This window comes from Mastomys coucha, unplaced genomic scaffold, assembly GCF_008632895.1.
Source record: "Mastomys coucha isolate ucsf_1 unplaced genomic scaffold, UCSF_Mcou_1 pScaffold4, whole genome shotgun sequence".
NCBI lineage: Eukaryota > Metazoa > Chordata > Mammalia > Rodentia > Muridae > Mastomys > Mastomys coucha.
The window spans coordinates 16,133,561-16,159,801 of NW_022196910.1; the positions used below are offsets into that span (position 1 = coordinate 16,133,561).

At 41.7% G+C, this 26,241-nt stretch overlaps 1 protein-coding gene and 1 non-coding gene across 19 annotated transcripts in view; both read right to left on the bottom strand.

Moving 5' to 3' along the window:
* Positions 1–22,408, bottom strand: part of Mybpc1 (myosin binding protein C1) — an 86,639-nt gene extending 64,231 nt beyond the window's left edge. For 7 of the 18 annotated variants that reach the window (XM_031350241.1, XM_031350238.1, XM_031350240.1 and 4 more), the window contains exons 1-2: positions 22,161–22,393; positions 2,745–2,780 (exon numbers count right to left, since the gene is read on the bottom strand). In XM_031350241.1, the coding sequence (XP_031206101.1) occupies positions 2,745–2,780; positions 22,161–22,185 (61 nt within the window). In that variant the 5' untranslated portion in view covers positions 22,186–22,393. Of the gene's footprint in view, positions 1–2,744; positions 2,781–22,160 lie in introns of all 18 variants that reach the window. The other 11 variants (XM_031350244.1, XM_031350239.1, XM_031350243.1 and 8 more) reach the window with 5 other exon arrangements.
* On the bottom strand, positions 21,203–21,317 carry LOC116076644. The gene has a single exon (XR_004113043.1). It is a non-coding gene; the product is annotated as a U5 spliceosomal RNA (small nuclear RNA).
* Positions 22,409–26,241: the final 3,833 nt, after the last annotated feature.

The window sequence follows — 26,241 nt, forward strand, 5'->3', positions numbered from 1 at the left end:
TGCCTGTTCAAACAAACATGAGAGCTTATGCTTGGATCCCAGCACCTCTGTCAGGCAGCTGACATTGCCTGTCACCTTCCTCTTCTGGCCTCTGCCAGAATAGGAAGAATGCACCCAGATACATGTGCATGTACATTCACACAGATACTCACATACAAAACATCTTAAAACATTAAAGTGCTGGGCAGTGGTGGCTCGGGCCTTCAATCCTAGCACTTGGGAGGCAGAGGCAGGTGGATTTCTGAGTTCAAGGCCAGCCTAGTCTATAGAGTGAGTTCCAGGACAGCCAAGGCTACACAGAGAAACCCTGTCTCGAAAATCCAACTCCCCCCCCCCCAAAAAAAACCAAAACAAAAAATCATTAAAGTAACACGGCTTTCATGATGATATGTTTTCTATGCTTTAATTTTGTTGGTGGTGGTCCTGTGTGTGTGTGTGTGTGTGTGTGTGTGTGTGTGTGTGTGTGTGGTGTGTTTTATTTTGAGGAGTAGTTTGTAAGGGTGAAGGATGGATCTCAGAGGACATGGAGATGAGCGGGACTGGAGTACATGATGTGAAACTAATAAAAAAAATCTTTTAAAGTTAAAAAATAAAAAAATAAAATGATAAAACAAAAAACATTAAAGTAACTGTTTTAACCATAGCTGGGCAGGGTGGGCAATGTGTACCACATTGTAATTCTATGGAATCAAAAAGATATGAGTTCAAGACTAGCCTGAGATACAGGAGACCCTGTTTCAAACAAATAAGCAAAAATAAGAAAATCAAACAAAAACTATTAATTATCATTTCAAGCATGAGTTCTTTTCTCCACACCCTGTCTGTCAGTCTGTCTGTCTGTCTCCATAACTAGTGAGCCAGATCTCAGCTAAGGATTATCTCAGCAGAGTTTGAGAGGAGGAATTTTAGCCATGGTAGCTCAGTAGTGTATAATAAATATGAAATATGGCACTATAAAAGAAACATAATTTATAGTGGCCTAGCAGCACATCTGATCGGCTGGCAGAAGGGAAAGGCTTATTTGTCACAGCCTCTAGGTTCTCAGTGTGCTCAAGACAGGCCAAAGTAAGCTTTACATACAAGAAGTAAACAGCAAAGAAGAAGAAGCTCCTAAGAAGAATGTCACAAGTCTCCAGTGGCTTCCAGACTGACATCTGCAAACCGGAGCTTGCTCCAGTGGCTTCCAGATTGACATCTGCAAACCGGAGCTTGCTCCAGTGGCTTCCAGATTGACATCTGCAAACCGGAGCTTGCCCATTTGACCTCTTTGGGGCACGGAGCCCGTTTCACTCATTTGGAAACTCAGCCATATTCCTTAATGCTTAAGGTTTTCAGTGAGGCTGGTATTCCTATCGACAAAGAGGCTTCTGTGAGCAGCTTGAGTCTCCGGACTGCCCTCTGAAAAGCTATCTCCAGGACGGAAAGGCTGTATAATCCTCTCATAAATTTCTAGAAAAAAAAAAAAAAGAGGTGTGGTGGGAGGAGGGGGACTAGAAATTGAAACCCTTTTCAGTTCTACTTTGATTTGGGCAGAACTAGTCAGCAGTGGGCCTCCCACGCCCTGACTCCACACCACACTGCCAATGCAGGTAACCAGCGAGCTGCACTGACAGACAAGCATGTCAGTGTAAGTCGCAGACTGTCGGCTCATTGTTGTGTTTTATTTTCAATTAGACTGAAAACCAACAATACAGGAAACTGCTACTTCTATTTAGAACCCCATGCTGTGTCTGGTACAGCGAGTCTCAGCTCTCAAGTGTTTGGAAGAGAGCCCTGTATCCTTCTCCAGGGTTGGGGTGCCATCTGGAGTTGTGCATGTGGTAAAGACCCAGTGAGCGACTCTTTAAAGAGGAAGGTTGGTAAGAAAGAGATTTGTTGTTGTTGTTGTTGTGCTTTTAATTTGTTTTTCTGGCCTGGCTGGCTGGCTGGCTTCAGGGATAATGTGGCCTGATTGGGTGGCTTGTGGGACAGTGCACATGATCTTAGGTTTCTTTCATTTTGACAGGAGCAGACACACCAATGATTCCCGATGGCCACATTGAGCTTTTTAACCATCAGTTGGGCTGGCTCACTACCCTCTCAACCCTAGTCTCTACCGAAGCCTTAAGCCACAGGTCTCCTACATGGAAAGCAGACCTTGTATGTTTCTGGCTGCATGTAGCCCTACCAAGAATTTGGCTGGATTTTAATTTTAATTATTTTATTTTATTTCCCCAATCCTGTAGGCACGAGAATACTAACAACTCAATAAACTGGATCCCATGATGTGCTCCTGCAGGGATCCCAAACCTTTCTGGAAACTTCCTAAACAGTTTGTGGAGGCGCCTGATGGCAACATAGACCAATCTGAAAAGCTGCTGAGCTTTGAGCTGAGCTGAGATCCATTTCCCATCGTGACAAGGAACATGGAAACTTTGTCTTTTACTAAATCGGGGACAGCTTCATCAATGCTTTACCGTAACCAATGTGAAACGGGAACCCGGCAACAACTTTTAATTACCGTAACCAATATGAAATGGGAACCCGGCAACAACTTTTATGTAACGGAAGAACTTGGAAATGATCCCACAATACAAAGGAAGTGCTGTTCAAATTGGGTTAATACACTGTGGATTATTCTTGTTATCAACGAACGGATCACACCTGTCATCATCCTCAGTAGAAAACAGGTTAAAGCTCACAGCATCCACGGAGACCACTTCAGCATCTGCAGCTCAAAACCACGAGGCGATGGCTTAACTTACCTTCTGGGGGAGGGGCTGGGGCGGACACTTCATTTTCTAGAAAGGAAAAGAAGGATGGAAGTGTTAGGCTCGCTTCTCCTAAGTAACGGGGCTTCACCCTGGCTGCCATCTTCCTGTGCTTGCTGACGGAGGATCAGCCATGGCGTTAGGGGGCCCAGGCACACTGCCTTGCGGTGTGTGATGGGAGCGGAGGACCCAAACAGCCTGGTGTAGGTGAGGTAGTGTGATGCCGGGAAGAGCAGAGGTAATAAGATGAAGATCCAGGCTATGCTCACAGCTTGGTTATTCATTTAAGACCGGAAGGGGCAGAACAAACCTGTAATCTCAGCCCTTCCCTGGTAGAGGCAGGAGAAGTGGAGCTCATTGTCATCTAGGTCTATCTCCTGAGTTCCAGGATAACCATCGCTATTTAAAATTCTGTCTCAAAGTGTGAAGACACACAAAATCTCATTCAAACAAGTGTAGACTGGGTATTTTAATACTGTTAAACTTGTTGCCTCCAGTCTGGAAAAATGCCCATGGCGCTGATTTGATATTGGAGGACTGCTGTCAGGACAAAATGAGACCCAGCAAGTGGCAAACACGTACTGTAGAGCGTTAAGTGAAGTCTCTTTAACAGGTTTCGGTACTGACTGACCTAGGTCTCTGCTCACATCACAGTTGTGTAGCTTGGTTTTCTTGAGGGGACTCCTAACAGGGGCCATCTCTGACTCTTTTCTTCATCCAGCCTTAATATAAGGGGAGCCACTTACTCTTAACTGCAACTTGATATGTCATGGCTGGGTGATATTGGTCTGAGGTCTGCCCATTTCTCAAAAGAAAAAGAGTGAGATGAGGGAGGGGGTGGTGCAGAGAGGGACTGGGAGGAGAGGAGGGAGGGGAAACTGCCTGGTAGTAATGGAGAGGGGAAGAGAGACAGAGGAGGGGGGAGGGGGAGGGGGAGGGAGAAGGGAGGAGGAGGAAGAGGGAGAGGGGAGGCGGATGGAGAGGGAGAGAGCAGAGAGAGAGCGATTTCCTTATAATAACAGAAAAAAAAAAAACCCGAAAAGGCACCAAAGTTGACTCTAGTACCTTCTTTTTTTCACAAGGACACTTTCTGAAAGGTCATGACAACAAAGCCCTCAGGCCTCTAATTCTATAGCTTTTCATTCATTACAAGGCAAAGCTATGGTCTCTGGGAAACAGAATTAAGACCTCTTCATGCTGATTTTGTTAAGGATACATGCCTGGACTTCTACTTACACTTATTGACCAGTTCCAAAGCTCGGGGTTGGAGATTTCACATTGGACTTTATGTATGCAATGTGTAAAGTGTGGAGCAGTACAGCCATGCAGTATGGTGAGGAACCTTCCATTAGAGCACATACTATTTCTAAGTAGCTACAGATACACCCCAGGGCATAAAGATGTTCTGGAGGCTCCCAATAGGCACCCAGAACTGGGTGTGACTGGTTCTGTGTGAGTAAACCAGATGCCTTAATTCCAGAACAGGAAGAGACTGTTAATGAAGGCAATCTCCTTTATTAAAAGTGTTTCCTCATCTGATCATTAAATAAAACCCAAAGATAAAAAAGTTGTATTTTAGGCAGATAATGGGAACCCAGGAGCTTTCTGTTTGTCTGTGTCTAGGATGTGGTACATTTGCCCAGCTGTGGGAATGCACAGGATGTTAGCATGCTTAGAACGGAATGAGCTTAGACAAAAGAGTGGATTATGCCATGGTTGAAATCAGAAAATGAGAAATGCAGGGATGTGGAGTGAAACAGTATCTTTTTAAAAATCATATTTTGTACCTGATATAAGCTTCAATTTGTCTATTTACTCATCTGATTTTGTTCAAATATTCTGGTGATCAGTAAGTATTTTACTCTTTACTAATGAGGGAAAAGACAGACAGACAGATAGATGGATGGATGAATCAGTGGATGGATGGATGGTTAGCTAGACAGACTAGATAGATAGATAGATAGATAGATAGATAGATAGATAGATAGATAGATAGATAGATAGATAGATGGATGGATGGATGGATGGATGGTTAGATACATAGATATCAAAGGAGAAAAAGTATATGCCCGTACGTGCTAGCAGAAGATAACATAGCAGGATATGAGGTCATTCACAGACAGAGTGAAACACTTAAGTCCCTTTGGATGCCATCGACAAGAATGCTTTCATGTCTTCCCCGCAATACGGAAAGAAAGTATCATTAATGCTGTTGCCCACTAGAAGAAGAAAGTCTCAGCCTTTTTATTTTCAGAGAGCAGAGTGAAGAAATGGGAATCTGGTATTGACAGCTTGGCTCTGGGTAAGTTGTTGAGGTACACGAATGGATATCAGAGTACCGGTGTGAGAAGCCAGTTTCTCTGACATGTTATCTTTTGGTCTGAGCCACGGCTGCACTAGGCCCAAGGACCTCTTCCTGGCTCTGTCTGCCCACAGTGCTCTGGGTCTCCTGATCCTTCCTCCCCACAGTTGCAGAAGCTGTTTATCACACTCCTGTGCTCCATCCCATTATTCTGTCTCTGAAGTCTCTTACCCACTGGGTTAGGTCTACTCTTTCCAGGTTAGCATTTAAAGCCATTGCTGCACTTTCTTGTTCCTCCCCCGTCTTACTCTGCTACCTCAGCCATTCTCTTCTGGAACTGTATTCTCTGTCCATCCTCTGACCTTCCTGTCACTGAAGGTCATTGTCTTGTTCTTTTCCCCATTGGGCCTTTCCTCTGTGACTACATCAGATAGAACTAAGTGGGATCCTGACTTCGGACCTACTCTACTCCACCATTACACTTGCCTGGGCTTGATCCACCTTTATGGCTTCTTTCAAGACTCTCTGGGCTGTGACCTTCTTTTCTTCCCTATTCCCAGCATTCTGTGACCTCATCAGAATATACTACTTATCAACTATGATTTAGTTATTTTCCAGCAGTCTAGGGATACTTTTTTCGGGGGGTGGGGGAGTTGTTCAAGACAGGGTTTCTCTGTTTAGCCCTGGCTGTCCTGGAACTCACTCTGTAGACCAGGCTGGCCTCGAACTCAGAGATCTGCCTGCCTCTGCCTCCCAAGTGCTGGTATTAAAGGCGTGTGCCACCAGTGCCCAGCTTTTTTTTTTTTTTTTTTTTAAAGATCCAAGTGATGCCTTGGGTGTGTTCTAAACAAATAAATTAGAATCATCTTGGATGCTGAAAGTTGTAAACACGTCCTGAATATAAATTTTCCATTTCCATTGTGTCTGAAGGACCCATGCACTTAATGGCAGGCGAAAATATAAAAGCACAATGAGGATTTAAAAGCTTTAACTCAACTGCCTCAAGTCTGGGAGCTACTGTTTTAACAGCGGGGTGTAACTGATTGTTCAAGCTGCAGAATCATAGGCCATTAATGCTAGGACATCTACATGGAAAAGAAAGTTGTATGCTTCCTTGGAAAGAAAATTTGCCCTCTGAAGACCACAAAGAACCCATTACTTTGTAGTCAACAAATAAATAACAACTTACTAACACCTGTTGCATTTAAGACTAACTTAAATTGACATCTTTAACTCTAGTAAGTTATTGCCTGTAATTATCCCCTTTTCTCCTGGGAGCTGAAACCCTAGCAGACCACACAGTTCATAAAGAGAAGCTAGGCTCTGTACCTTCTAATGCAGTGGTTCTCAACCTGTGGGGTCACAACTCCTTTGGGGGTTAAATGACCCTTTCACAGCATTTGTCTAAGACCATCGGAAAACATAGATATTTACATTGCTATTCATAACAGTAACAGGTATGAATTACAGGTATGAAGTAGCAATGAAAATAATTGTATGGTTGGGGGTGTACCTACCACATGAGGAACTAGATTAAAAGGTCGCAGCCTTAGGAAGGCTGAGAACCACTGCTTTAGAGGGAAGCTGGGGTCCTTCCTCTCAGGTGGGCCTGAGAGCCCACACTCTGCAGCGAGTCTGTGCTTTCTTTCTCAGCTGCTCCGAAGGAGGCAGAAGAAATGAGCTGACAGACTTTCTAATATTGTTACTTCACTTTTCCCTCAAATCTCTCCTTCAAGGTCACATGACCTTTTATGTTGCTCTACCTCCAGGAGCATCCCTCAGTTTCCTTCTTAGGAAACGGAACTAACAACAAAGCCTCCGCCTAAGAGTGGTGGGCAGGAAGGAAAGAGTTAATAGATGGCATCATCTATGTGTCATTGCTTCCTGGTTTTTCTTTTTTTTTTTTTTTTAAGATTTATTTATTTATTATATGTAAGAACACTGTAGCTGTCTTCAGACACTCCAGAAGAGGGCGTCAGATCCTATTACAGATGGTTGTGAGTCACCATGTGGTTGCTGGGATTTGAACTCAGGACCTTCGGAAGAGTAGTCAGTGCTCTTAATCTCTGAGCCATCTCTTCAGCCCAGCTTCCTGGTTTTTCTTCCTTCCTTCCTTTCTTTCTCTCTTTCTTTTTTTTTTTTTTTGTTGTTGTTTTTGTTTTTTCGAGACAGGGTTCTCTGTGTAGCCCTGGCTGTCTTGGAACTCACTCTGTAGACCAGGCTGGCCTTGAACTCAGAAATCCACCTGCCTCTGCCTCCCAAGTGCTGGGATTAAAGGCGTGCGCCACCACCAGCCGGCCTGGTTTTTCTTAATGATCATCATTTTTACTTGGCCACACCTGAACAAGAAACGTACGTCTACATATGCCACCTGTTAAGGATTTGTCTAATTTTCAGGACCAGGGACTTCTCAGTGTTAAAATGTGTGCGGAATTAGGGTGGGGGCTGAGGAGGCAGCCAGGGGTGGTACAGACGTGCTCTTCCCCTTCACCCTGACTGTAAAAAGGGGAGCTACTAAACTGAGTATAATTCACTGCTACCATTGCAGTTCACAGGTTAGAGAAGCAGGTCAGTCATCAACCAGTCATCAATTGTGCCGAAACAGAACGGATAGTGGTGGGAAAAAAAAAACCCCAAAACAAAACCCTGTCATTTCCTGAGCATTGGTATGAGTCTGTGTAACCTGAAGATGATAAGTGACTAGAAATGGTGACAGCCAAGCAGGCTTGACTCAGAAAATGAACCATTTCCAAAGTTTCAGGGCCCCCATGGGTTGTCCTTTTATTACCTCGATTGCTGCTTGTGTGTCTCTCTCCCTCTCGTGTCTTTGTCTTGGACAGATCCTGTCATTCTCAGCTTTGCTACTGAAATCATTTGCGAGCACCCCTAATTCCTTGGCTGCTTCTATGGCAGCCATTTGTTTGTAGCGATATCCCTCACACCTCCATTGAATATGGGGTAGTTGGAGAATCTGGCTTACAAAGTTGGCTGAGAGAGGAGACCCCCGTGTTTAAGGAACTCACAGGTGAATGATAGCCAGTGTTGGTTCGGTTGCCTCTCCTCACTCTGCCCTCTTACAATACTCCGGACCCTAGAGCTTCAGAAGCTGCCGTTTGCACAGGCTCTGATCAAACCACAGATTGTGAGGGGAGATCAGCGGCCAAGTTCAAAATTCTGCATTTCTCACGGGCTTGTGGGCATTGCTGGTGCTGCTGATCCACAGCCTACACATTGAGCATCGCGGTTCAGCTCAGACCCTAAAGGTCCCCTTTTCGGCTTCCATTTCATAGATGGTTGTAAAATGCTAAAGCGTTTACAGTAGTTGAGGGCCTTTCTTCCCTCTTTGGTCACAAGCTTCTTAAGGACAAGACCCATCTACTTTTCCTTTCCAAGTTCCACACAGCAGGTGCTCTGTAAATATAGCTGACTGGCAGGCTGTTCCTACCCGCACAAAAGCCCCTTCTCCTCCCTGCCAAGAAATCGAGAACTGTCCCCTGGTGCTCTATGGGCAGCTTTCTTCAGCTGCATTACCCACAGGGAACGCTATGTCTTCCATTGCTGTCCTCCTGCTGGCTGAGGCTCCCAGGCACCCGCCCAAATCCATCTTTTAGATTTCATCTTAACTGTCAACACATGTCTTGCATTTCTTAACAAGGGCAGGAGAGCAGTCGCGGCTAGGGTATTGGCTCTCGGGAACAATGCACCCCTTTCCTTTCTAAGGAATCTGTCCCCTTTTAAAATCTAGGCTGGAAAGGCAACTAGAACCAAGAAAACTAACCCGTCTCACCAATTTCTGGGCAAATACCCCTCAGGCAGGTGGTAGGTGGTTCCCTATGTGGTAATAGCCAAGTGGTACCTTCTTTGGTAAATTCTCCATATCTTGAATGGCAAATAGATATCAACAAAGCAAGATGTCACTAAACTTCTGCCTACTCAAAAGCCAAAATACTGAGTCTGAGCTTTGTGAACCAGCTAGATAAAGGCTGGTTCCCTCTCTGTGCTCATTCATTAGCAGAAAACATACCAATAGGTCTGGAAGAGTGGGACTATGTAAGTTGCCAAAGAAAGAGAAAGAAGAGGAAGAGGATAGAAGGAAAAAGGAGAATAAATAACCAGAGGGAGCCCAAATATCTTAGTGGAAAACATACAAATGAGTGAGATTCAGCGGGGGAAACAGCAACGAAGCTGGCTTCTGCCTCCCTAGACCCAAGCGGGTAGACTTTGATCTTTTCTCACTCACAGCAGGCTTGCCCTTCCTCTGCAAGGCTGAAATGCTTTCAGATGCTTGATCTATTTATGGTGGCTTTTTCCTATGATCACCTACTGTAAAAAGCACAGGTATGCCGCCAATGGCAGGCCTGCACAGCCTGTGCCCAGGCACTCTAACTGACGGGCACTGGTGGCAAGCAGGCATGAGACAACCTCACACATGGCCTTCAGCTGCTGAAGAAACACTGGGAACCAGGGACTCCATAAATGGTGCGACTATCTCCAGTGGAAGCCACGTCCACTCTCAATTCCAAGTGTTCTGTGGTCAGTAACTTAAGGGGGAGGGGGGAAATCTTAACTTTAGATGGCATTAAGCTCTCTGCATATATGTGTCTGTCCACTAAAATGGCATAACTCATTTCTCTCTTTTTCATAGCTCACTCCCTGTCACCAAGATGTCATACTAGTTTTACTTAATAAAACTGTTATTACATGATTATATTTCATATAGCCATATATTTGAATAATACATTGTCCTTAAAAATATTTTGTGGCCCCTTAGGTATAATCTTATTTAAGCTGTCATACTAGTTTTATATAATAAATATTATTACATTATTATGTTTTATATTGTGATATTTTTAAACAATACACTATCATTAAAAATATTCTGTTGGCCTTTCGGTATAATTTTATTTCATTTTTTTATTATGAAGGGCATAATTAATTATACCACATGAATGTTACATGAACGTAGAATCAGAAACGACACATAAAAAAGTTATCATTGAATATTATGTCTTTTGTGGTTTCCATTCTGTCACCTATGGAGGAAGCTTTTGGAAAATGAATCTTCTAAAACCATCCTTTGGTAATAAGAGTCTGAGGAGAAAGTGATATGGCTTATTTATCTTTGAGGCAAAGTCTATGTAGACCAAGCTAGATTTGAAATTCTTGCATATCCATCTCTTGAGTGCAGGGATTACAAGAGTGGGCCACCGTGGTCAGACTTAATTATTATTTATATTGATAAAACACATATTTGTGTGTGTGTGGTGTATGTGCAGGTACCCGTGTGTGCATGTACCACAGTGTGCATGTGGAGGTCAGAGGACAGCAATCGGTTCTCTCCTTCCACCACGTGGGCCTCAGGTATAAACATCAGGTCCTCAGGCTCGGTGGCCAGAGCCTTTGCTTGCTGAGCCATCTTACTGACCTGGGTTTCTTATTTTTAAGGTAACATTCTGAGTTCAAAAAGAAATATGTGGCAATGTTATATATTGCACACATCAATCAAGGTGACTTTACCCAACCCACTGTTACAGAGGTCACTTTTGGCAACATAGCAAATTCTCTTTCTTTTTCCATTAAAGAGGCAATGAGCATTGTATGCATTCTCTATGCTGATGGTGGACTCTGGCACTATGTATTTCCTCTACTTGGAGCAAATTCCCAGACAACAGCACACCAGAAGGAAATAGTCTCAGTGGAAAACATGGTTCATATGGAGACATTCACCTATGGAAATGTCAGCTGTAATAACTACTGTCCCAAAAACTTAACAAACACCTGATTTATAATAATAGTTCTCAAAGTATGGGCTGGGAATCCTGAGCCCCGAAGACTCTTTTAGAGAGTCTAGAATATCAATGTTACTGCTGTAATTTTAAGATGTAATTTTCATTTTTCGTTCACATTCTCATGGGTGAAGTTTTCCAAAGGACACACCACATGTAATGATGTCAGCATTCTGATAGAAAGAATGCATGCCTAGATATTTTAATGTGTGGAACATCTTTGGACTTTAAATTTTCTCAAAAGTAATAATCAGAAACTGGTCAGTGTCTTCAATAACTAAGAGTGGTGTGCAAAAAACTCTTCTCACTTCCAAGGTTGAGCAGGGACTATTGCCTGAGACTTAGCAACATAGCAAGGTCCTGTTCTAAAAGCGTAAGGAAATATGTGTGTGTGTGTGTGTGTGTGTGTGTGTGTGTGTGTGTGTGTGTGTGTGTGAAATATGTATCTAGGTGAGAATAGGGTAAGGTCTTTTTAATGTGAATAAATTCATGGTTTATACTTTATTTGGAGCTTTGATTGATAAAAATGTGAAACTGCTCTTACAAAGGACCCAGGTTCAATTCTTTTTTTTTTTTCTTAAAGATTTATTTATTTATTTTGGTTTTTTGAGACAGGGATTTCTCTGTGTAGCCCTGGCTGTCCTGGAACTCACTCTGTAGACCAGGCTGGCCTCGAACTCAGAAATCTACCTGCCTCTGCCTCCCAAGTGCTGGGATTGAAGGCATGTGCCACTACTGTCCGGCTTTATTTATTTTATGTATATGAGTACACCATTGCTTTCTTCAGACACACCAGAAGAGGGCATCAGATCTCATTACAGATGGTAGTGAGCCACCATGTGGTTGCTGAGAATTGATCTCAGGATCTCAGGAAGAGCAGTCAGTGCTCTAGCCAATGAGCCATCTCTTCAGGGCCCCAGGTTCAATTCTTAGCACCCACATGATGACTCACAACTATATGTAGTTCTAGGGGATCCAATACTGTCTTCTGGCTCTGCATGGGGTGCACAGATGTAAATGCAGGCAAAATACCCATATACATAAAATAAACAATAAGTAAATAAACCTTTTTTTTAAAAAAAAAAAAAAATGTAGCCAAATATGGTGGCACATGTCATTAATCCCAGTACTCAGGAGGCAGAGGCAAGTAGATCTCTATGAGTTCAAGACCAGTCTGGTTGGTCTACAAAGTGAGTCCCAGGGCAGTCAATGCTACATAGTGAGACCCTGTTTAAAAACTTGGTTGTTGGTCTGGTAAGATGGCTCATCAGGTAAGAGCACCATCTGCTCTTCCAAAGGTCATGAGTTCAAATCCCAGCAATCACATGGTGGCTCACAACCACCCATAATGAAATCTGATGGGGCTGGAGAGATGGCTCAGTGGTTTAAGAGCACTGACAGCTCTTCTGCAGGTCTTGAGTTCAAATTCCAGCAACCACATGGTGGCTCACAACCATCTGCAATGAGATCTGATGCCCTCTTGTGGTGTGTCTGAGACAGCTACAGTTTACTTACATATAATAAATAAATAAATTAAAAAAAAAAAGAAATCTGATGGCCTCTTCTGATGTGTCTGAAGACAGGTACAGTGTACTCATTTATTTAAAGATTTATTTCTATAAATCTTTAAAAAAAAAAAAAGAAACTAGGTTGTCTCCCCTTCCTCCTCTTCCTCCTCTTCCTCCTTTTCTCCTTCTCTTCCTTTTCTCCTTCTTTCTTCTCTTCTTTCTCCTCCTCTCCCACCTTCTCCTCTTCCTCTTCCTCTTTGTCCTCCTCTTCTTTCTCCCTCCTCTTCCTCTTCTCCTCTTCCTTCCCCTCCCCCTCCTCCCTCTCCTCCTTTTTTGTGAGGTCTCAAAAGAGGGAGGACCTGAGCAGACTGCAAGTGAATGTGATGGGGCGCATTATGTGAAATTCCCAAATAATCAATAAAAATGTGTTGGAAAACAAAGCAAAACTGTAAAATGACTTTAGAGGTAGCAACTTGTTTTCCTATGGGCACAATGACAGAGACAATATCGTTCAATATTGCTTCCTCCTTAATATTCCTTCCATCTACCTTATTCACTTATCCAGATAAGAGCTGCTGATCTCAGAGTTCAAGGGAGGCAAATGCATTTGTGTTTAGCTTCTCAAGCTGCCTCACTGAGGTCCCTGAGATGTATCCAAGTCTTGATCGAGCACAGAACACTGGCCTTGGGGGAGGCAAGTTGCCTAAATAAGCAACTTTCAAGATATTGCTTGCCCTTATGTGTCTACCTTGTATTTGCATGACCTTGAAAGTGCATGCTGTCTTAAACAGTGACTGTTCTCAAGGATTCATTAAGCCCTCGGTAGCTAGTCCATGGGACCATGGGCATAACAGCAGAAGGCGGGGTTTCATCCAGGGATGGACGGCACAATAAAGCAAACTTCCAGCAAAGAACAACAGCAGAGCTACTAATTACTTGATGGCGATTCAAAATACAAACACAAACTCATTTGACACTAAAACCAGTAGTTTGGGTTCTTGGGATAACATGTTCTACAGAATCTGTAGTGTAAGGCAAAGTTAAATTACATGCGCTGTGATTTATTGCTCACTTTTGGTTTTTGAGATGGAATCCCATGTCGCCCAGGCTAACCTTACAGCTGCTATATAGCTAAGGATGGCCTTGAACTACTAATCTTCCTGTCTCTATCTCCTAACTTCTGGGATTCCAGGCCTGTGTAATGACACCTGGCTCCCATTTGCTTCTTTTAAAGTGTAGATGTTGTTTTTATTTTTGTTTTCTTGTTTTTTGTTTTTAAGTACAGAGATATTAGGTTTTAGACACATTTCTATCCAGTATTGATTGAAATGATAAAGATTACCAGGTTCTAGAACAAAGTGAACCCTTAGCATTGCGGACAGCCCTACTCTTTAAAATGGCTTAACCCATGTAATCCAGATTTATCTGCTGTGGCCACATGTTGCTGAAGACTCTGAATAGACAAAGTTTAATTGTGCATGGATTTTGAAGATTTCGATGACTCACACTTCAGCTTGATGGAATTTCCCTAAATCCACTGGGCTTTAAAAAAAAAAAAACAAAAACAAAAACAAAAACAAAACCTCTCAGTTAGCTTGTGTTTTGTTCAAATTGTACGTGTTTCAACTCACGCTGCCATTCCACACCGAAAGAGGATGGAGATACAGGTATTGTCACACAGCAACAAGTACAAGATATTTCACCCAGGACAATGACTTTGCTTCTTTAACTCCTGTTACCAAAGACAATCAAATGTGGTCAAAATGGCCACTGGATAAAGCTGGACACAATTTTAAGAAATTGAGATAGTTTAGCACACATCATAAGGAAAAACTTTCACAAGTGATTTGCATAGTGATCTGCATTATTGACTTGGTTTGTAGTCAGAGATTATGGGATAAATCCCTTCAAGGCCTTCACCCAAGTACCTGCTGGGACTCACTTTGAGTGATTTTTTTAAAAAATAGAGGAAAGAGAGTCCTGATGCTAGATAGGGTCATGAAAATAAGATTCCACAGCTATAAACCAGTGGCAATCAATTTGTTACACATCCCATCTGTGTGCAGTCAAGACTATCTCTTTATGCAGTTATCTGAGAAAAATTCAGAGTCAGGAAGACTGACTGCTAAAGGCACCTCTAGAGAAATCTTATGTCCCTCAAACCCAAGTCATAACTGTTGGTGACATACAGCTATAGGCTCAACTATTCAAGATGACATTTTCATCTAAGTGGGAAAGGTCATGTAAAGAAGCAGCTGAATGTCCTTTTCTTTCTGACAGCTGGAGACCCTTCAACACTTCACTGGGAACACAACAGAGACCCTGGAGTCTACACCCCTTTTTTTTTTATCTGAACTGTGTAAAAAGTAAGACCTTTTCACTTTGACTAAAATAAGCACACACTCCTGGTGGCAACAATGGTCATTACAATAATATCAGCTCCAACTATTGTGTCACTGCCTGCTGGTAACCCCAGCTCTCAAGAAACAGAGGGGAGAAGACTGCCAAGGTCAAGGCCAGCCAGAGCTCTACAGAAAGAACCAGGCTAGCCAAGACTACAGAGCAAGACTCTCTTTCAAAAACCAACAACTAAAACAACAAACGAAACAACTTTTATCTGGTCACGTGTTATAAATTAACAATAGGTTAGGAGGAAGCAGCCAACGTTGTTGGAAATACCAAAGCTTTTATCACATGCAAGGTTTTTAATACCTTATGTCTGGCAAGGGTTCTGGGCTCACTGCCTGTAGTTTTGCTATATGGTAGGCCTCGTTCTGAGCACTTGATCTGATTTATTTCCAGTTACAAAGACCTTGCAAGTCAGGTATTGTTTTAATCACATTTTAGACATGAGAGGAGCAAGGCATAGAAAGTATACAGAAAGTACACCGCTCAGCAGGAATTCAAGCTTTCTAGAGTGTTCCATTAGTACCACACAGAGATGCTTGATAAGAATATTATTTAATATATATTTTAAAAGGCCAAATATATACAGAACAATCATAAAGACATCTGGCCCCAACCATGATAAACTAAAATGTTCAATTCTATGAGTAAGATAATTCTCGATATAAATAGGACATCAGCTACAGTATGACATTTTATAAAAGACAAAGACCATAAGCAGAGCATTCTGGGAAATTTTAGGAGGAGGTTTTTGATGCTATCTAGAGAAGGCTTGAATGACTTTGAAGAAGAAAGATGATTAGCCCAAATAGATAAATAAGCCAAGTCAAAAATCGAGTAAAATAAACCTGTAAGACCTAACATCTGACATATGAAATGTAACTTTAGATATTTCATTTGTGTGCCAAACTGGCCTATAAAAAGATTCTTAGGGGGCCTAAAAGGGCAAAAGTCTTATCGAAGTGGATTTAAACTTGAAAGGCACAATCAGAGTCAGCTTATAGTTGGTTTCTTGTGAACTCATCTTAGAGGGAGAAATACACTCAGGGCGGGATGAACCTCCCCTCTCCCTGCTAACTTACTCAGCCTATCCACACCTGCCCCTCTGAGATCTAAAAGCTGCCTCTGCAATCACATGCAGAGACTGGAAGAGCTCTGCCTTATGCATGGAAAGAGCCTGAAATTTTGGCTTGTTGTCTATCTGTGTGGCTGGGCAGATGCAGTCTCTGTAAGTTATAGCCTGACCCTGTCTATGCAGGACAGATTCAGGTGGGACAAGACAATATCATCATTTTGATTTAGGGGATCTGTCTGTAAGTAAAAATAAAAATAAGACCTATGAGGACAGAGGTCATATTCTCTCTGTTCGTGCAGTAATCTGCAGCCTCTGGGGAATTAAATATTAAGGTCTTGGTTCTTCATAGTTTGGTCTTTGTTAATAGGTGTGCTGTCGATTTTGAGGAAATGGCTCTTGACTGAAAACTAGATTCTTCACAATTTACCTAACTCAGAATAACACAATTCAGTAACTAACTTCTTGGGGAATTATTGAGTTTTCCCAGGATGCTACCTCTGAACCAACTGAAGAGTTTCAGGAGAAAAAAAAAAAAGATCTCATTGCATCAAGAACTAGCACTGAGTGACAGTGAGACAGGGCTGATTTCTTATCGCTAAGACGTTCACTCTGATGCTTGTTTTCTAACACACACAAGTGCATCTAGAGATATGGCCTAGAGTTAGAATTAGCACAGAAGTCACTGATAGCCAAGAGCCATCTTAGTCTCCCTTAGTAAGGCTTCATAGAGAAAATTAAGAAGGCGTGCTGGTAAAAATAGAAAATTTTAATAATAGTAAAATCCTCTTTAGAGGTCCATAAAGACTCTAAGTTATCATTTTAAAATAAACTGGTCATTAGTAATTTACATTAAAAGAACAAGCATCCCTTCTAAGTCTATAAAAGCAATAGCAATGACATTATACCTACTTCCTCTCATAGATCCCCTGAGATTTAAAAGGATGTATTTGCAAGAGTATTGAAGAGGATTGTTTCATTCAAATTTTTAAGGAGATGATTTATTTGAAAGTGACTTCAGTTTGGGTAGCTTATTCCAACATGCGTGTTGGAGGATGGTCTTTCAAATTGCCATCGATAAAGAAACATTGTAAACCATGTGTTCCTATCAATCAGCCTTGACAGTAAATACTTGAAACCTGGGAAAGATGGTGCTGGCCTATATTCCCAGCCCTGGAGAGGCTGGGGGGTGGGGGGGAAGATGGCAGATTCAAGGCCAGGATGAGCTACAGAGGAAGACACCACTTAAACAAAAGTGAAAACCTCTGAGGGCCACAGCCACGTCTCAGACCCAAAATAAAGCAAGCCACCAAGAAAATCTAAGTACTTGACAAGTTTCCTTTCTCTTAAGCTTGTCAGACAAGCAGGGAACATTGGACATATTTACCAGTTAATCCTCTTACCCTTGACTTTCCTGCTATTTGAAACTCCTTGGGAACAAGAGGGGAGCATCTTCAGCCGAACTCGACCGAGAAGCTTCCCACAGTTTTTTTTTTCCCTAAGCTATTTATTTAGAGAGATGGAGAGGAAAGAGTCACCCAGTCCTTTATTTATCTCCCTAACAGGTGCAGTACAGATGATCATAAAAGCAGGCACTAAAACAGAAGAATTCTGCCAAGCATTAAGCCCCTCTAGGGTGCATCTACCTCAAATATTCCCTCTTAAGCAGACAGCCCAAGCCTGCACTGGGAATCTCCTGTTTTGAGGCAGCTCTTTTCTGAATGGGTTGGGGGTGGGAGGTGGGGGGTGGGGTATTAATACTACAGTACTTATTCCAAGCATTTCTTTTTGTCTTGTTTTTAAGTTTGCATCTTACTATGTAGCCCAGGTTGGCCTTGAAGTCTCCATTCTCCTACTTCAGCCTCCTGGATGTTGGGATTCTATGCATGTGTTGCTGCAACACACCTGACAGTATGATGTCTACATTTCTCATCTGAGTCTTTTGCTTGACAAACATGATCATGCAGAGCTAGAAGGAAAACAGATGGTCTTGACTAAAAAAAATGCCTCCCCCTTTCTCCTCTATTTTTTTATCTTGCTTCTTATAAATTATTAACTTCACTCTAATATGTTAAATATTATATAATTTATGGTGTTATATATAATATATACTGTATGTATAGTTTGCATTATTATATGATCTACAGAAGATATAGATATATATCTTTCCAAATCAAGTTTATTTTGGGACTTCCAATAAGCCATCCAGTGGCTTGTATGTGGAAACTGAAGGTCAACGAGTAAATATGAGAGGGAGGCTTCCCATCACTGGGCTCCTTTTCTGGTGATGACTAAGCCCCAAGCCATGCCGAGAAATAGGCAGGAGGTGAAGGATGCCGCTTGAGATTCAGATTGGATTTTGAACTCCCCAGAACATTAACATGTTCTAGGGACCAGGAAAGAAAAGTATAGGAAGTGAGGCAAGCTTCTAGACTGAAAGTTATCCCCGTGACCGTGTTCCCTCCTGCTTCCACTGAAAAAGCCCACGTAGACACAGCCAGATTGTACATTGAATGTCGATACAGATGAAAAGCCATGGCTTTGACTCCGGAAGTTATTGGGATACACTTTTGCCATTGCAGCCATAAAGAACCCTGAGTTGTCCTGTGCCTTCACCATTAAAGAAAAGATCTGGTATGAAAGAGGAGAAAATTATGACTCCACCATATATTTTGATCAATGCCCAAGGTTTGATCTCTCCTGGCAAGCTATGTATGCAAAATATAACAGCACCAGATACACCATGTGATAAAAGTGAAGTTCATCTTGAGACCTCAATCCAATGCATGAGAAAAGAATCTTTCAAGGTTGGATAGAATCTAAGACTCAACAACTCCATGCAGATTCTAAAGTACCAGGCCTTGTGGCTTTCTTTCATCATTACATGCTGCAGAGGTAAAATAATTTTTATGTATTTAAGAGTCATTCATTTTGTTTGTATAATTTTTATTACATTTTATTTAGTGTGTGTGTGTGTGTGTGTGTGTGTGTGTGTCCACGTGGGCCCGTGTGTGCCATTGTGAGCTTGGGGAGGTCAGAGGACTACTTGTGGTAGTTGACTCTCTCCTTTCACAGTGTAGGTCTCATGGATGGAACTACGGTTGATAAGCTCGGTTGCAATTGCCTTTATCTGCTGAGCCACCTCACCAACTCCAAACTATTTTTAAACTAATAAAGATTCTATCCCAAGAAGAAAGGTTATTTGAATCTTTATTAATTTTTAGGTTGATAGTTTCTATTTGCCTGAAAAAAAAAAGGAAATTTTCCAGTGACAGGTTATGTCTTTGCATATTAGGACCCAGAAGGGCAGTCATCCACTAAGATGAGCAGAAGTCACCTTATAGAACTCTCTGAAATGGAGAAGAGTCAGGCTTAAGTAATAGTGGAGACATAGTGAATCCATTGGCAAGGCACTCTGGGAGATTCCTACCAGCTGAAGCTTCCTTCCAACGCCTTCTCTCACCCTCTGATTAGAAAAACATAATGGCCTCAGGCTGTAATATAGCTCCAGGGGATAAATAATACAGTTGTCCAAATGCATATGCAATGGGTGAAATGCAGGGTAGAAAATGGGAAATAGTTACTCCTATTCTAGGCAAGGGTGTAGCTCAATAGTGGAGCACATACCCAGCATGCATGAGGCCCTGGATTTGATCCCCAGCTCCTCCAAGGGAAAACAATGCTTTCTGTTTACAAAGGAGTCCTTAAGATAGCCAAAATATTTTCATGGGTCCAAACGGGAGCTATACTAATTCTTTCCACTAGACTGTCTCCTTGAGGTTCAAAGCTTCACCCATCTTTCTCTTCCTTAGAATGACCCACTACCCGAAGAACTGACACCAGATCCCATGAACTAGGCCACTGCAGGCTGGAAGCATCTAAGTGAGATGTCCTTTGCACCTTTGGGTGCTGAAAACTCGGTCTCTTTGCCAGATCCTATCGAGGCTCACAGCCTAGTGTTCCCAACTGTGGAGGAGAAGGAAGATTCGTCAAGGCTAGAGGGGCTGGTTCTTTGGGTGGGGGGAGGGTATCTACAGGAAGTTCTGACAAAGGGCATGTTTTATTCTTGGTGCTGTCATACACGGGGCGGCTTCAGTGAAATAACAGCCAACAGTGTTAACTGTGAAACCATCTACAGGGTGTGTGGCTGCTACAGACCAGAGCAGCACAGACATTATCATGTTCTTCGGGATGTAAACGACAGTGATCCTTAAAGGTGACAGTCCCACGAAGGCAAACTGAAGATGCAGTTCCTTTAACAATCAGTTCTGCTGGTAAGGGGATTTAAAAAGGAAATCTCTGTATTTCCTCGGTTGATGGCTTTTAAATATATCAGGGATGCTTTGGAGATGCCACTTCCCACCAGCCAAATTTAAACTAAGCAAAGAATCTATGGTATAAAATTACTGTCTTGGGTGGAGGGGCCCCTACACAGATTATAAAACATAGTTTGACAGCAAAAGAAACTCGTGGAGACGTTAGTGTTCATGCGAACTTCTATTTTAAATGTACAAAATATATCTGAGTAAAATATATATATATATATCTTCTTTCTAGCTCTCTAATTTCATTCTCTCCAAATGCAGAATAGATTTGGATCAAGTCGCCAAAGCAAACACAAACCAACCCTTCATCCAGCAGGCAGCATAATTTAATTTGCTTTATTGGTTCCGCAGCCTAGCACCTGACTTATTAATCTTCGAGCTTTCTTGTCATTTTCAATTGGGATTTCAAACAACAGATGACATTCAGACTGATTTAAAATAATCTTCTGTTTTCAGTTAGGAATTATAAAAGGCATTTCATTCAAGTAAGCCTTGAAGAGGCAGGTCAAGTGACCCATCAGATAAAAGGGTACATTTAATACACATGTAAATCATTTGTGTTACAAATAAGACACTTTTGCAGGGGTTAGACACACACACACACTTCCCCAGAGTTGGGATTAAGTTCCCATATTAATGCATGCATTTGGTGTGGTTATTTTGGGAGAAAGACTTCATCCATCAATGCTCTCTGCCACTAAATAGGGCCAACCTGTAACTGATCGCCCCAACTTGTCAGCGCTGACTACCTAATTACATAAAGAAAAATACTTAAAAGCTTTTTCAGAATTTGGTTAGTAGCTCAACTTCAGCTTCAACGTGTGGCATCTCTGTTCTTCACAATAACGATAACAAACACTTTTCGAAACTGAAAATGGAAAGCTATGTTCTCTGCTAAACTTGTGTACATATATCCATGGGTGTGTGCAAGTATGCTTTTATCAACAGAGAAGAAGAAAAAAAAAGATTCAAAAGCCCCATGTGAAACGGATTTGATTTAAATGTTTACATTTTTGCGTTAGTCCCAAAGAAATGAATCATCAAAAACTTGGCTTGTCAAAAACTTGGCTCATCAAAAACTTGGCTCAAGACTCAAAGGTATTCCTCTCCTCTGTAATCTTTAGTAAAGGATGAAAGATTTATATCATCCCAAGGGAAACCAGAGTATGAGGTAATATTTATAAAAGATGCTTCCTTTAAAAGTTAATGTATTTATGTAAATGTACATTTTCACTATTTTCCTAACCACAAACACTAATTTACTTATATTACTAATGAGCAATTTTAAAATACTGATCTTTTTATAGAAAGGAGAAATTTTTCTTCTCATTAAGACTGCTCCTTAATTGTCTTTCTTTTTTATTCTTAATTATGTTTTAAAGGCTACGTATTTTCAGATTGTATGCAGCAAAACTCAGAGGAGGCACAATCTACTAATCATATTCAGAAAGATTTTATTTTCCAGCAAGAATTACAAAGTTAAGCTCGCAAAGGACAATCAAAGAAGAATTCTTATTTGTATATTTCAAATGCCTTTCTGTGAAAAAGAAGAAAAACAACAAATAATATCCCAGATTCTTGTGATTTGAAAACTTGACTAAGTTTATTAAGTGCTTGAAAAAGCACCCCAGGCCCTAACCCCTGCAAACCACAGACACAAGATGGAAATTTAGAGAAACAACGTAAAAAAAATAAGCTTGAAAATGCAGCCTTCTCTCTGTGGGTAGTTAACATCTTTGATTTAATCATTTTAAGGACCTCTTGAAATTGAAGAATGCATTTTCCATTTACTCATTGGAATCAATATTGCTTTATAAACTATCTTTTTCAGGTATTTCTTAGTTGGTTATATAGCTTTCTGGACTTTTCACACTCAATTTTTTTTATCTTTGTACCCCAGTAATTCTACTGTCTTATAGTCTTTTTTAAAAAACAATCAGACAATTGTTTAAAAATAAATACTAAAATAAATATTAGAGACTATAATAAGAATATTTATAGGTGTCCTTACCCTCTTTCTTAGTGGGTTCTGGCATGACCACAACAAAAGATTACTCTCCAAAAGTTTTTCTCCTTTCTAGCAGCAGTTGACAGAGACCCCAAGGGCAGCAGAGAGATGGTGCGGGTCAGTATGACAAGCAGCTGCTGAGATGTGGACCGTTTTTTATACAGGCTCCAACCATCAATCACGTTGGCGCCTCCCTTCTTCGGCACAAGGATGCTGAAACCTGACAGCTCTGGGACCTTTCTCACATCTGTTGTCTGCGCTCTGCTCTCTCGCCTGCTGGAAGGACTCTCCTGTCCGTCTCGTGTGGCAGATGCAAGCATCTCTAACTTTCTAAATTCAGCTGTGCCTCGTGCTCTTTCCTGTTCCCTGCCTGTTCCACAGATGCATGTGCCGACTCAGCAGTGCACAGAGTTTTCTGGGTAATAAAATAAAGAGATGAAAATCATACTACATGAGCCTGACTTCTCTCTTAATTTTCACTAAGACTTGAAAAAAAAAAAGGTATATTAAGGCAATCATTTTTATGCCCATCTTAGTTGTTCATTTTCCTTATTTCTTAATTAATGAAATTAAAAATTTTTGATTGTATTTGTGCACCAATGCTAACTAGTCAAACTGAATTCCAAGTTAAATATTTTGTTTCATTTTCTCTACTAAGACTAGCAAAGCTGTCTATTTTAGGATATATTGCACTTGCAACATTTTCAAGACACTGATATTCTTTTTAAAATGACAAGCATATAAACAAGAATGGAACAAGCAGATATGCTACAATGTGGATAGAAACCAGCAATAAAATATGGGTTACAAAATCAAGTTATTTAACCCCACTTTCATGAAATATCCTGACTCGGTAAACATATAACATTGGCAAATAGCTTAGTGATTGCCACAAGCTAGGAGAAGTAGAATTACAACTGAACGCTCATGAATGCAAGGCTTTTTCTGACAATGATGAAGGTGTTCTGGAATTGGAGTATAGGAATGGTTTCAAAGCTTTGCGAAATACTCTCTCTCTCTCACACACACACACACACACTCACACACACCACATGTATGTGGAACATAAGTAAAGAAAGTCAGATAGACCAGACAATGTTTTGATTCACAATGGCAAATGGTTTCCCCAGAACACCACAAGTAAACAGAACAGTGATTATTAAGATGGCAAATGGGCACAGAAACATAACCCAAGACAGTCACAGAAGATATCAGACTTGGTCATTCAGCCTGAAACTCTAGAGGAACTCATGAGACTGTGACCCACCAAAGGACTAGGCTAACACAGACCCCCTTGCTTTCAACATCCACATGCACGCACGGCACCTCAGGGAGAGAAGGAAAACCTGCTTTATGTAAAGCCATCCACCTGTATGTCTTTAATGGTGTGTATTTTTAACAGAATGTCCCAAACCAGGCACCAATGTTCATCGTTTAATTTCCCTTGTGACTGAGAGCACAGCTGGTCAGACTTAGTTCCACCAAGCACTGTGCCAAGCTGAGTTTTCATATACGCATGGGAACTCTAGCCTTCAATAGCATCATAAGTTAGCTATGTGGGGAGACGGGGAGGCGGCTGGACAGCACTTTCAGTGAATACCGCCTGTAAAGAAAGCCTTTTCTCCTTCTACTGAACGTGCCATTTGCCTTTCAGACTGGTTCTTTGCCTTCTGATGACAACTGGTAAATGTCAACCACAGTACAGAGGATTCTGAATGTCACGTTAGACCTGGCTTGAAAGAAGGACAAAGAGCCCACCTGTGTCTGCTATGGGGATGTCAGTTAATACATTAAACGAGTTGAAGAATCTGGGATCTAAAGTCAGGGCCTCAGGTTCTTTGCATGGGCCTGGTGTAAACCAGCTGAGTTGCTGGAAGGAAGTCTGGCTGGAGGTCTGTGTCTTAGTTTCCTCTGGTGTAAAGTGAAGGATTTAAAGCTAACCTTAGAGGCCTGCTAAGCCTCCGACATGGAGATGTTTGCTGTGGTGGAAGGGCCCTAAAAAAACGATCCCTTTCCCAGAGTCCCCGACACTCCCGGCACACCGAGCATGCCCTGTGAAATGGACAGAGAGGCTCTGCAGAGTGCTGTGCAGCCAAGGACTGTCTATGTGACGGGCAGATTTCACACATGCCTTGAAGGAGTCCTGGGGCCATCTTTGGCTTCCGCAGAGGCCCTGGGGCTTTTAATACACTGATCATTTTACTGAAGCAAACACATGCCAGGAAATACTGCAGTCCTTGGAGAGAGTATTTTATGACCCGGAGGACTTGTTGGTAACAAGGGACTTCACTACAAAGAGAAAATGATATTGGAGGAGTTGAAAGGCTAGCCGAGTTCAAAGACAAATAGCTGTGTGGTTTATAGGACGGTTAATGTGAGATTTTAAATTAGGATAATGTATATTTGTAGACTCTCAGGAAAGGGGGATGTTGGCTAACCATAACACACACACACACACACACACACACACACACACACACACACACACACAAACAAACAAAAAACCAGCAACAAATCAATCAAGAAAGAAATACTTTCGCATAAAGCGAGGCCAAAAGCAAGCAGTCCAGAATCAACAGAAAGTTAGGCAATGTCGCAGCCAGAATTAAAAAATGCCCTTTACTCGGGCACCTTGGCATCATGTACATTTATGTAGTCATGTAGAGGCTAAGGCAGAGGGATCACTTAGCCTGGCACTTTGAGAGTAGCTTGGGGAATGTAGTAGAAATGATTTCAAAATTTTCTTAGGGGTTTCAAGAGTTCGCTTTGGGAGTTGGTGAGATGGCTCAGGGGCTAAGAGCGCCAACTGCTCTTCCAAAGGTCCTGAGTTCAAATCCCAGCAACCACATGGTGGCTCACTGTAATGAGATCTGACGCCCTCTTCTGGCAAGTCTGAAGACAGCTACAGTGTACTTATTTATAATAATAAATAAATCTTTGGGCCGGAGCGAACAGTGAGCAAGCGAGCTCTACCAGAGCAAGCAGGGTTGATCAGAATGAGCAGAGGTCCTAAAAAAAGAGGCAGGTGGATTTCTGAGTTCGAGGCCAGTCTGGTCTACAGAGTGAGTTCCAGGACAGCCAAGGCTATACAGCTATACAGAGAAACCCTGTCTTGTAAAAAAAAAAAAAAAAAAAAAGAGCAGGGCAGTGGTGGCACACGCCTTTAATCCCAGCACTTGGGAGGCAGAGGCAGGCGGATTTCTGAGTTTGAGGCCAGCCTGGTCTACAGAGTGAGTTTCCAGGACAGCCAGGGTTACCCAGAGAAACCCTGTCTCAATAAACAACAACAACAAAAATAAAAAAAAAAAACAAAAAGAAAAAAAGAAAAAAAAGTCCATTCCCAACAACCAGATGAAGGCACACAACTCTCTGTACAGCTACAGTGTGTACTCATATGCATAAAATAAATAAATAAATCTTTTTTCTAAAAATCTGATTTTTAGCCTGAGGGGAAGGGTGGTAGTGAATGCCTTTAATTCCAACTGCCCTATGGGTGGTGGGAATTGAACCTGGATCTTCTGTATGAGAAGCTAGTGTGCTTAACCACCATCATGGTTTCCATAGTAACTGTACTAGTTTCCTCTCCCATCAGCAGTAAATAAGGCTTCTTTGCCACATTCTCACCAGCATTTGCTTTCTAGATGATAGTAATACACCACAGTAGCTTTACTTTGTGTATCCCTGGTAGCTAAGGACGTTGAACACTTTTAAAAACAAGTTAGCCATTCACATTTCTTTTCTTGATAAATACCCATTAATTTCATTGGCTTTTTTTTTTTTTTTACTGGAAGTTTTGGTTTTCTAGTGTTGAAAGTGTTCAGTTCTTTATGTTGAATTGTATAACATAATACTGTCTTAGTCAGTTCCCAGCCATCTTAGTCAGTTCCCAGCCCTCTGACCACCTTCTCTCCAAGATCACGTCTGCCTTGGTAGCACCCTTGAGATATCGTTGACCTTGATTGACTATGATCCAGTGGTATGAGCCAAAATAATAATTAAACTAGAATAATTAAAGAAGATATAAGTCAACAATAATTGTCATGTTATGTCTAAAATAATTCCTGTGATCTGCCATTCAAGGCTA